Consider the following 12760-nt stretch of genomic DNA (forward strand, 5'->3'; position numbering starts at 1 on the left):
CTAACAAGAAGCCATCAACAAAACAGTTCTTCACAACAGTTGCATACAGGCAGCCAAATACAAGCTGGTTAACAAATACATCTTTCTCACAAAGCAGTAGCAGCCTCTGTACCTACAGATATTTTCTGAGCAGCTGCGTGCTGCCTCTTGACCCACCGCCTCACATAGCAGCAGCACCTGAGCTCACTAACCTCAGCAGCTTCTCCTGTCTTTCCCAGCCTCTAGCATACTAGCTTCACATAGTACCACATCTGAGCTCTCTACAAGCTCTTAGCCTTACATCATAGCAGTACCAGCTCTCAGCTTCATCTGATCTCTCTACCCTTAGTTAAATACTTTAATGCTATTTAGACAAAAGAGGTGTCTTGCCAATAGTTACATCAATCATTTTGGCTACAGAAAGGCACGGGTGCACAGTGTACTGTGAGATTGTTGTCCTTGCACCTGTATATGGTATCTTAGCTTTGGACATTCTGATTAAGCTTCCCATGCTCAGAGTGGCCTTGGCCATCCAATGTACTATCAACAAGGCCTTCCATACTATGAGTTGCCTTTATTATCCAGGGACCCTGGCATGGTTCCCATAATGACATTTCCCTTAGCTACACCACCTAGGTATAAACACCAGATCCTTAGAGAGGAGTAGTTAGTAGGTTAACTTGGGAGATCCATGCCTCTTTTTCTCTGCTTTCACTACCATTTCCACAGCATGTGAACTTTTGCTGAGCATGTCTCCTCCCTATTCTCACCAGCAGTCGTCAAACCCTTCCTTAGAATTATATCACCAACCAGGCACTTGAGAGCCAGCAGACACAAATTGTGGCATCTCAGAACCTCAGCTTTCTTCTGAGTATCTGTATCCCAGAGCCACTAATCTTCACCCACCCCTGAGACACTTAAATTACCTCAAACAAAAGAAAATTCATGGTTTTTGAGAAACTTGCTTTCCGGAAAGAGATACAAACTTCATGAGAAGCAACAAGCCCTTGCCCTCACTTGCTGTGGAATGCTTTTAGATTACTCTTTCCAGATAATTATATCTATTCATATTTCTGATTTCAATATGAATTTTCATTTCTCAAGAAAAAGCAATGACATGAGTCTACTAATTTTCAACATTTAACAGAGCTTCCATCATAGATTGTCGATAATTTGATTTGACTGCAGGCTTTACAATGACAGCTATTACACTGTGTGTCTTGTCACCTAATATCCCCCATATACACAGTGTGTATCTGAAATATACAGTCGATCGGTGCCGGGAGCCGGTCCATGCTTGCTGTTTCAAGGGACCTGGCATATATGGCATACTGTTCTTAATATGTTTGCTCACCTTCTTGGCACTATGTGTTTTAACCAAGGTCTCTGAGAAAGGGTGTTTCCCCAGGTAGGGATTTTCCCCTGAAGTTAGGGAGGGAATAAAACCTCTTAACTAAGAGCAAGGCGGGTAATTAATCACTTTAACTATGAACAATCATGCTTAAGCTACATAATCTTTACTCCCTGGAATGGAGATAAGAAACGCCCTAACCTTTGTAATAGAGATTGATAGGATTGAATCAACTGGTATAAATACAGATATAACAAGACAGCAAGACACAGAACTTAGGACACAGAACTTAGAACACAGAACTTAGAAGACAGAACTTAGAAGACAGAACCTACACAGAACAAAGAAGACAGAACCAAGAAGACAGAACCTACACAGAACTTAGAAGACAGAACCTACACAGAACTTGTAAGACAGAAGAACTTCACTGGAGAGAACATGGCAAAAGATCCTGGACTGAACCTGACTACAGAAATTGGCAAGAGAACCTGACTAGAACCTGGTGACTGAACCTGGCTGGAGAACCTGGACAGAACCTGGCTGGAGAACCTAGCGAGGGAACCTGGCTACAGAACGTGGTTGGAGAACCTGGAGAACCTAGCAAGAGAACATGGACACAGACCCTGGCAGGAGATCCTAAGCAGAACCTCTCTGGAGATCGAGACCAGAACTTGGCTGGAGATCCTGGCTAGGCTGCTGATCAACTGAACACTGTCTCCGTGTCCTTCCTTCTTCGCCGACTCGGACTACGCCTTTGGGAACCCCTGGACCTGCTGGGGTTGGACCCCAGCAGATAGGCTATCAACATTTATTCCATATTTCTTCTAGTTTCCCCTCTTGGAAGGATAAGCATCTTCATTTTCCTTAATCTCCAGATCTTCCAAATAAGGTTGAGATACTGAAAACAAGATGCACTCAGGCAAGGCCTGGGTTTGGAGTTGGTTTCAGTGGGAAGAGAGGCAATAAAGAGTTATGGAGTCAGCAGGCCCTGTCCTATGGGGGACTTTCTGTTGCCCAGCTTGTAGCTAAGGTAGAGTGGTCATGGAGGCAGTGGATGGAACAGGAGCAAGAGATCCCCATAGCTTCCTGATACCTGCCCACAGAGAACCCATTCTTCAGTTAGTCCATGGTAGCCCACCGGCAGTCACTCTTGTACAGCCTACGTACAGTCTTCTCCCTCAAACCTTTCTGTTATTTATCTATTTTCTAATACCTATAACCAAACTCTGATGGACCCAGTATTCAGAAAATATTTGTTGAATAAATCAATAGACAAATGAAAGGGTAGATACCACCTGACTTTAAATAATTTTTCTTAAGCCTGTAATAGATGAGATAACTTGCACCTCTTATAAAATTATATCCTAATAGTCTTTTTTTGTTCTTCGTAAATTATATGTTGCAAGCATACATTAAGTAAGTGATGAGATAGACTGCAGCATTTGAAAACTTGTATTGCCTACACTACAGAAAAAACTCATAGTACTTTCACTTCATATTGAAAATAATGCTTCATTCATACTTCCTCTACAACTATTAAAGCTAAAAAACAGACTGAAACAGTTTTTTCATTAAATGTATTATGAACTAATAAACAACAAGTGAATAGGACAAATTTAATAAGAAGTATGAATAAGGCATTCTTCATATAGTACTAGTTAGAAATTCAATATAATGTCGTTGCCTGACAGTAAAGCAAATTCATTAAGAACTGACTTTGGTGGCCTTTCCACTTTCAGATTAATTCATCATCTTCCCAAGATGTATCAGTTACCATTCTGGCACAATAACTTTCTGAAAATGACCCAGTATGTGACCTGAATGAATGGATTCAGTTGCCAGAATGATTTAAGAAAACAAGTTTCCAGAGCATTTCATGAGAGACACGTTGACTAGTTCACAGGGCTTTACCCCATAGAATACCGACACATTTTCCAATAACTTTTCACTTGGAAAAGGGAATCTTTGTCTTTCAATTCACAGTTTGATTTAAAATTGAAAGGCATTTTCTTTAAAATGTATTCCCTATTACACAAAAGCCAAAAAAAAAAAAAGCAACAATATGTGAAAGTCTTCCCCTCCTGTATAAGGATTTATAAAACTTCCACTGAACAATGAGATTCTCAAAATTCAAGAAATTAACAAAGTGTGTTGATATGGGGATTTCTATGATTTGTATATTTCTATGTAGATTTGTGTCTGCCACAATTACTTGTCAAATGTGATTAGATGTAAATATTAAGTGGTAAGATACCTTACGTCTCTTAGAGACTAATGATAAGTGGTGCTTATGGTGGTGTCTCGTACATGTCAGCACCTATTTCCACTGTCTTAATCATAATAAACAGTACTTATATGCATACAGAAATATAGTAGTTCTGTGTATATATGTTACTCCTATTCAATAGTATTTCATGTACATAGAGATGAGTTTTTATTGAAATAATATTGGAATTACAATATGGCTTTGTTATAACATCTCCACTATTCTCTGGACTGGCATCTTCTCTATGCAGCTTTGATACATTTGTAATTATTCATAATTATTTTTGTTCAAGGAATGAGTCTGAATTCTTAATGAAGAGGGTAAAAATCACTAATACCCCCTCTCTGCCATCAAAAAGACATACACTTAAGGAATAATCTGCATTTGATGAGCACACCCCTGGTCCTGTCAGACCTTTCAGAATCTTCCATGTTCAAGTTCTGTCTAGTTCTAGGCTGAAGAACTAGATGGGTCCCAGGTCTGAACTCAGTTGACCCTCTGGATGGAATAGGCCAATTGGCATGTAAGCCAGCTTCAGACAGGTCCCTAATGGGCATACATTATTGTTATAACATTTTGATATAATAAGAAAGGCATCAAAATGAAATAGAATAAATCACTTCATTGGTGTTTCCACTCCACTTTATACTTAGCAATCACAATGTACTATTGATATTATTTACAAGTATATCTTCTTGTACAGATATTTACAATATAACTTCCTGTACACATGTTGGGCAGAGAGAATGGTTTGCTAGCCTTCCCATCACCAGCATCTAGAGCCGTGACTGACACAGAGTATCCTATATATAAAAGGGTAATATGCAAATTGTCCCTTCGACCAGGAGTTTGACCAGGGTTCGACCAGGGGTTGGGGCTGGCCCACCAACCTCCCGTGTCTCCCCCTCCCCACCCCACCCAGCCCAGCCCAATCAGCCTGATTGGGGCAAGCCAGTCGAACCCCACACATGCATGAATTCATGCACCCAGCCTCTAGTAATATAAATAAATGCTTGTTCTGTTCAAGTGAGTCAAAGGGAAACAATTATTTTGGTGATTAAAACTTGTTCCATAACTGAAATAACTCTGTGCTTCCACAAGTAGAAATCTGCAAAAATGTATCTATATATTATCTCAGATATATGAATATATATATATATATATATATATATATATATATATATATATATATATGCCAGAATCAAACACAACACTATGAATGGTTTATGAATCCACATAAGAGAAAATTAGGATCACTTACTATAACATTTAACTTTAGATATTTGCATTGCCAAGTCATGAAACACTAATGCAATTTAATTTGCATTTGTAATAAATTCCTAGAATAACAAAGAATAAGGAAAAGTGATAGGAAATGTAGCTTTTCGAGCTCATATGAGTATGAAAAACTTATATAACTCAAAAGCATGAACTTATCAGATATGTTTTTAACTTGCTATTAAAGGCATTGAGTAAAAAAATATAATTGTGCATTAAGATGCTATAGATGCTTTAAGAGAAGAAATAGAAACACTGTATGTGTTTTGCAGCAAATTGACACTAAAACACATAATCTGCAACTGCAAGAGAATATTTTTTAAAAATTTAAAAACTACTGTTTCCTGAAGTCAAATTTTGGATTTAATCTAGTTTTAACATTTATGTCATAACCTATAAAAACAATTTGCACCATGACATTTAATTGACACAAAAATAATTTCCTCAGGCTAACTAAAAAGGAAGCAGAGAAGAGTGAGCTTTAACTAAATCTAAATATTTACTCAGACACAGTACTTAACCATAGTTACTGAGGAATGCTTATTGCATAGTTACTCAAACTCATGGAGAAATATGCTTATTGAAAATACGATCAATTGTTTAGCAAACACTGACAAGAAGCTATAATAGGAAACCAAATTTGCAAAGATCCATCCCTGCTTTCACTTTTTTGTTTCTTACAGAAAAGCCTGAAACTCAGATTTGTCATATTCTGACATTCTCATAGGAAATTTGTCACAAGCATGAACAACATTATTTTAAATCACAATAAGAAAAAGAGCAAGCCATCAGATTGCACAAAAGGAAATATTCCGATTGGAGGTGTGTAAAAATTAAGGTGGCTTCCACCTAGACCTCAGAGGCACACACAGTGAGAACACCCGTCTCCCAGGAACACCGTACCTTGTTTGTCTCCTGCAGTTCAATTTGTGATGTCTTGAAATCAGGATCTTGGGAGTTTGCACTTAATCTATCTTTCCTCTTGAGGAGTTCATCCATTTCTTTCACCTGGACCTTTAGCCTTCTATTTTCTCTATCCAGTCCTTGTTTTTCAGTTTCAAATATTTCCCTCTGGCCCCATTCCACTGTATTTTCCACCTGCAATCTTTCTAGCTGAACACAGAAAAAAAAACAAAAACAAAGAAGTGGCATGTAGCATATGTAGTTGCTCAAGGGCCAGCAAACAGTCTCCACCAAGAAAGGTTCATGGATATGTCATTTCCATCATTTTTTGAAAGAAAATTTTATTTGTCTAAAAAGTTGAGAACAACACAAATGTCATGAGACCTGTCCATGCCCTAGATAAGAATATCTTTCCTCTTGGTTCCTTTGACTATCTCTGTACCCACAAGCCATATTTGTCAAATAAACATGGTAAGTCAAAAACTGATGATATTTTGCCAATGGTCTCCACTCAAGTGATGAACAGGTATCAGTTGAGAAGACACACATCATTTCTTGGGAAATTCTATTGGATGGATATAGTTCATGTAATCATTCACTCATTCATTCATTTATTTACTATACCTTTCCATTTTCAGGCACTGCGCTAGTCACTTCAATTAAAGACAAAAGAATGCAATAAAATTTATAGATGCTGTAACTCAAGTAGTATAAAATATAGTCAACTTCACATGAGTCAATGGCCAATTTGATTTCAGGGAGTAGATGTTGGCAAACCATGGCCAGAGAGTCAAATCTGGCCCATGGTGTCCTTTTTTAATAGTTGAAAAAAATCAAAAGAACAATATACATTAACATTATATAAAATTCAAATTTCAGTGACTTCTGTGTTTCCCAACTTGAGGGAGACACTCTACAAAGATAGGACATTGTCTCTGATTTGTGGCCGACACATTAGAACAATGGCCAATGTATGAGACATGAGCAGGAACCACTGGATGAAAGTCGGCTTGGTTCTTCTCATCACTTCTTCCAGTGTCTCACTGAAATTCGCAATGCCTGCAGAATTTTATTTACACTCTGGCTGAGACAGTTTAAACATCCAGGTAAAACATGCTTTTCCACTGTGCGCTATAAATATCTTATGATTCCAAGATGTTTGAATGTTTTTAGTCAGCCGGTAAGGTTAAACTTTTATGATACCTGACAAATGTATTGTTTTGAGTTTTGACAGCAACATCAGAGGTGCGCTTAGGTGCAGCTTTATATCTGTGGCTTACATCTTCTCTTCTGGAAGAAGAAGAATATTTCTCTGGTGTGCAGCAGCTGAAAGGATCGATTACTCAAATATCTCAGTGAGTCAAAGTCCAGCATGAACATTTGTCCAAATACAAAAACAAATGTCAATGCTTACGAATCGATTGCGTGAGAATCTTCAATTCACCTGACCTTTTCACTGAAAAATTATTAGACATTTATGGTAGAGGAAAGAAATTCTCAAAAGATTTGATAAAGGTCAAGTACAGTCTTGAGCATTATTTGAAACTGGTGTTTCCAATAATTATTTATGACCAGACTTCAAAAACACTTACAAGGAAAATTTTAAGTGGCTCTGGTCTAGAACCAGGCACATTTCCTTTGAGTTTCTTATAAATAACTCGTGTTTACATCAGTTCTCCACCTCATACCGCCCCAAAATAAACCAGAAGGACCTCCTTTCCTCTCTCTTCAGGGGTGGTCAAAATTAAGGAGGCTTTTCAAATGGCAATTGTTTCTACTAACCTTGGGTTATATACAGGACAGAGATTAAATAAACCTTAGTGGAGGCCAGGATTTGACTCAGAAGAAGATAGAAAGTAGAACAAGAATGGGAAATTTTAAGACCCAGAGGCATGAAGAAAAATACCAACCAGTGTTCAGGATTGTAGCATAACCTTACAAAAGTCACTGGTACCAGACAAACAAACAAGGCTTTAAACCTGAGAGGAAAAAGGCTAGCTTCTGTCAGGAGATTATTAAGGAGAATAAAACCAGTTCAGAGACTTGCTTAGAAAGGTCACTAAGTCACAGCAAGGAAATACATTGGCTACTCTGATGCCTATCAATTTCCATTTTATTTCTCTGTCTACAGGTCATGAATTGACAATGTCTGAGCGATAATAATTGTATTGTTTACCAGGTGTACCAGTTAATAATGGGGATTTTTTTATGAAAGAAAACATGATAATTTCAAGAGAAACATCAGAAGTGCTTTATTCAAAGTAATGTCCATTACCAGCTACACATTTCCGCCATCTTTTAGGTAATTTGTGGGTACCATCCCAATAGAACTTTTCTTGTTTTGAGGCAAACCATTCTTCGTATGTTTTGAAATGCTGCTCAGAAAGTGTATGTGCCATCTATTGGAACAAGTGGTAATCTGAAGGAGCAAGGTCTGGTGAATAAGGCGATGGGTTAATACTTCCTAGGCAAGATCTTTTAACGTGTCTTTAACTGGTTTTGAAGTGTGTGATGGTGCATCATCATGAAGCAAAATTACTTTGCCGTGTCTTCTGGCCCATTCTGGTCATTTTACAATCAAAGCGTGGTTCAAGTTGACCTGGATGTTCTTTGTCTTTCACATCGAAATCATCACTTTTAAAGCGTTTAAACCAGCGTTCCCAAGTATCTTGAGATGGAGCATGTTCACCATAAGCTTCCCGAAGTATACGATAACTTTCAGCAGCACTTTTCTTCAAAATAAAGTAATGAATTAAAACTTCCCACAAATGCTCTTTTTTGGCACGAAATTTGACATTTTTAAGCATAAAATTATCTATGATGTTAACACCTTCAGAAAACTTGACATATGAAGTTTTGAAGCTTGTTGTCATTATAACAAAATAGCATACATATCAAATTGCATATATATCAACATATGTGTAACTCCATCTACTGAAAAAAACCCGCATTATTAACCAGTATACCTGGTATTTACATTCTTACCTTAGAGGCTCCGTTTCAAATTTCCTGCTCCTGTAATGCAAATGATCATGGCCTTTTTAAGGATGTTTGATGATTTTTAAATTGTTGGAATGATATTCATGGTTAAAATATCTTTTCATGTATTGAAAAAATGAAGCACTCCTATCATCATGTAGGGTATCATTATTTAGCCGCATCATGTAGCTTTTTGCTTGATTTTTATATTTTTTGCTTAGTATTCTAGCATAGGGAATTGTGTTCCCAAAACTATGCAAAATAATTAAGTTCAAAACAATAGAAAATCAAATATTTAAAAGAGCTACTTGATTTTTGATGGTGGAAGGCCACATCACAAAGTGATCACGGTGTGAGTTTTCATTCTAACACTGCCATCTACTAGTTCTGTAGCCTTCAGCATGTTCCTTAAACTTTCTGAGACTGCTTACTCATCTGGAAAATAAGTATAACAATGTTTCCCTTCTAGACTTCATGTGCTGATTAACTGAAATCAATTACATTAAGGGCTTGTAAGGCACATAGAACCTACAAAGTTGCTGGAAGTGTTCATACTACAGGTATAAACATTAGCTGTAAATACTGACTGATGCTCAGTCTGAAAGAAAACAGGGACAATATTTTAATGGATATATTACACACTATTTGTTAATATTTAAGTCAAGGATGTATACTTTAAATGACTTTTCTTTTTCATTTCTCTTTTGGCCTGTTTTCTTCCTTCTATCCTTGCTCACCTCCAAATGACATCCTCCACGTTTTATAAGATATACATTCATGGGTTGATAAAGTAATTTGGAAGAATAGTTGTCTCGATTTATCACTTATTTATTTCTTCAGTAAAGCGATTACTGCTGTGGTGGTCAGAGAAAGCCTAAAGTCAAATACTCAAATGTGAACAAAGAGAATTTTCCTAAGGTACTTGAATCCTTGCTAAGTCACAGAAAAATAACCTCAGGCTATAAGACTGATAATTCCAGAACAACTGTTTTGTACTTGAATCGGTCAATACTGAAAAATAAAAATGACCCTAGTTGATTTGGCTCAGTAGGTAAGAGTGTCGACCTACGGTCTGAAGGGTCCCGGGTTTGATTCCGATCAGGGCACGTATCTGGGTTGTGGACTCGATCCCCAGTAGGTGGTGTGCAGGAGGCAACCAATTAATGATTCTCTCTCATCATTGATGTTTCTATCTGTCTCTCCCTTCCTCTCTGAAATCAATACAAATATATCTTTTTAAATAAAATAAAAATGAATATGGTCCATCACTGCTAAAAATACTTTTCCTATAGCTACCTGTGATTACCAGGATTAAACATAGATATGAGCACATTTTTACTAATTCATAAATTTACAGAACTTATCTAATTAAAAGAATTTCCATTGCTTAAATAGTTAAAATACAGATGAATTTTTAATAATATTCCAAAGAAACATCTTACTCTGTTAAAGAAACAACTGAATTCAACGTGAAATTCAAAGGGTACTAAATTTCTCCAATTAACAACTCCTGAAAGAATCACTGTATGAAAACTGGGTTTATCTTATAAGTATTAGCTTGGAACATATAAAATATCCTATATAATAAAGAAGTATTATGCAAATGGACGTTACATAACGACTGACCATGTAACGACTAGATCACGGATCAGCAGGAGGGTGGGGCATCAAACTACAAGCAGGCAGTGGAGAGCTACAAGAGGGGGCAAGGCAGCAAGCTAGGGGGGATATAGGGGGAAGGGGGCCGGGGGAGCTACAGTAGGGCGGGGCAGCAGGTAGAGAACTACAGGAGGGTGGCAGCGAGCTACTGGCACACGGATTTGTGTGCAGGTCAACTATTAATCAAATAAAGAACACTCCAAATCATATTCCAAATGAATATAAACAGTTGTCCCTCTTCACATTTTAGTTTTACTTTTTCTCAAAACCTCATAGAAGATTGAAATAGAAGGCCCTTTTCTATTTGACATGTACTTTATCTTTCCCCTTTTCCATTCAATCAAGTATCATTTATTGGCCACCTACTATGAGCCTGGCACTATTGCAGACTGAGCCTAAGAACTGTACCGTCTAAATGGACAGGTTTCTTCTTTACCATTGCTGTCAGGTTATCAACATGATTAACCTGGGATTTTGGCCTAAGAATAGAGATATGATTGCTCTCTGTTCATAAGAAAACATGTTTTGCAAGGGAAATATTTTGAGGATGATAATAGGAAATTTCTAAAACAAATGCCTCTAAGGTAAAACAGCATATTTCTCTTTATTATAAATTTTAATCCTCATTGAATGCTACTAGACTGGAATAGTTTTAGTAGTTTTTAATTGGAAGCATTGAGAGTGATAGTTGAGATGATGTGACATGTAAATAGCACATTAATATGAATTTGCTAAATTCACTTGTTGACCTGTGAAAAGCAGTAAACAGAATCGTGAAGAAATTGGACAGACCTTATGGGCCAAAGGGCCAGAAAAAGTCCCAGATACACGAGTGTGTGCCCTGAACAGGGTAAATCCCAAAGGGCATCACAGTGGAGGCCTAAGGTAGCCTGAAGGCATCGAGGAAACGTGTTTCCGATTTTTACTTCTGGATAAACAGAGTTTTTAGGATTAGCATAGTCTAATCTTTAATTAAATATTGCCTGAAGCTGCACATAATTACTGTAGGATAAAACTAAGAAAAATCACATTGGAATATATTTTATTAGAGCTAAAGTATATTATTTAATTTCAACAAAAAAAATTGTGCCGGCACTGGTAATAAGGAAAGATCTTACATTTCTCCAAATCCTCATAAATTTAAAAGTCTTTCTTTGTTTTCTGACTCAGTCCTTCTCTATTAAACATGAGATAGTAGCCTGCACTCCTGTCAAAAACCACAGTATTCATTTAAGGAAAATAATATTTGAAAATGTTTATCTCTTGCTTCACGCATGTATAAAAGAGCTCAGTGTTAATATTTTCCTTGTGGCAAAAAGAAAATTCCACCTATTATTTTTTTCAAAGTGAGGTTTTCATAAAAAATCTGCATAAATTTATGTTCTTTATTTGAGTAATGATAGGACTAACTGATAGAATGAGAGATGCTAAAAACCCTATTCAAAAACCTACATAAATTGAAAGAAACCACTCATAATTTCCACTTATATGAAATGTCCTGAATAGGCAAATCTATAGTAAACAATTACCTAAAGCTGTGGGGGTGGGAGGGACAGGAGAAGTGACTGCTAATGGATACAGGGTTTTTCTTTTGGGAGTGATGAAATATTCTAAAATTGATATTAGTGATGATTGCACAACTGTGAGTATATTAAAAACCGCTGAATTGTATTATTTAAATGGGTTAATTGCACAGTATGTGAAATAAATCTCATTAAAGGTGTTAAATATATGTAAAAGAGCAAAGACTATTCTAATCAAAAGAATTACAGCAATTATGCCTTCTAATTTAATTTTAAATCTCAAAGAACTTCTGTTAGGAGCATTCTTAACCAATCTAAAGCCCAATTGAGGTTTTGCCTTTCATTTGTGTCACTGGTACCCCTATTTCAGTAAAAACCCAAAAGCCTAGTCACTCACTTCTCTCTGCATTTTGTCACTTAACAGTGAGACTGTGATTCAAAGTAAACTTGAGAATTTCACAGCTCCCCAACTCTATGTTAATATTAAAATGATAGATAAACCTATGATTTGTTTAATTACATGCATATGATGCTGTTTACTTTTTATGTAAACAAGTTATTCTTGGAAACACTCCGTCTTACATAATTGTCAGATTTGGTGACTTGGAGTTTGTGACTGCATCCCAGCTCTCCCCTAGCATATGGCGTTTTTGAAATCTTTGGAGACTGGAGCCTGAGTTGTGCAAATCTTTTCCACAACCAAAGAGCTGACAAAACCACTTTTCTTCTTTGGAACTTTTTGTGCCTTTTTGTGTAAATAATGTGATATCTTAGATTCAGCAAAAGCCATGGGGGGGGAGGGGCGGGGGGGAGGTGGTAGGG

General features: G+C 36.9%; 1 protein-coding gene across 2 annotated transcripts in view; it reads right to left on the reverse strand.

Moving 5' to 3' along the window:
* Positions 1-12760, reverse strand: part of CCDC102B (coiled-coil domain containing 102B) — a 149629-nt gene that overhangs the window by 78760 nt on the left and 58109 nt on the right. For both annotated transcript variants that reach the window (XR_004970028.1, XM_036322914.1), the window contains exon 5: positions 5778-5987. Coding sequence is in view for 1 of the 2 variants with exons in the window: in XM_036322914.1 (XP_036178807.1) it covers positions 5778-5987 (210 nt within the window). In the remaining variant the exon portion in view is untranslated. The remainder of the gene's footprint in view (positions 1-5777; positions 5988-12760) is intronic.

Source organism: Myotis myotis, unplaced genomic scaffold, assembly GCF_014108235.1.
Source record: "Myotis myotis isolate mMyoMyo1 unplaced genomic scaffold, mMyoMyo1.p scaffold_m19_p_9, whole genome shotgun sequence".
Taxonomy (NCBI): domain Eukaryota; kingdom Metazoa; phylum Chordata; class Mammalia; order Chiroptera; family Vespertilionidae; genus Myotis; species Myotis myotis.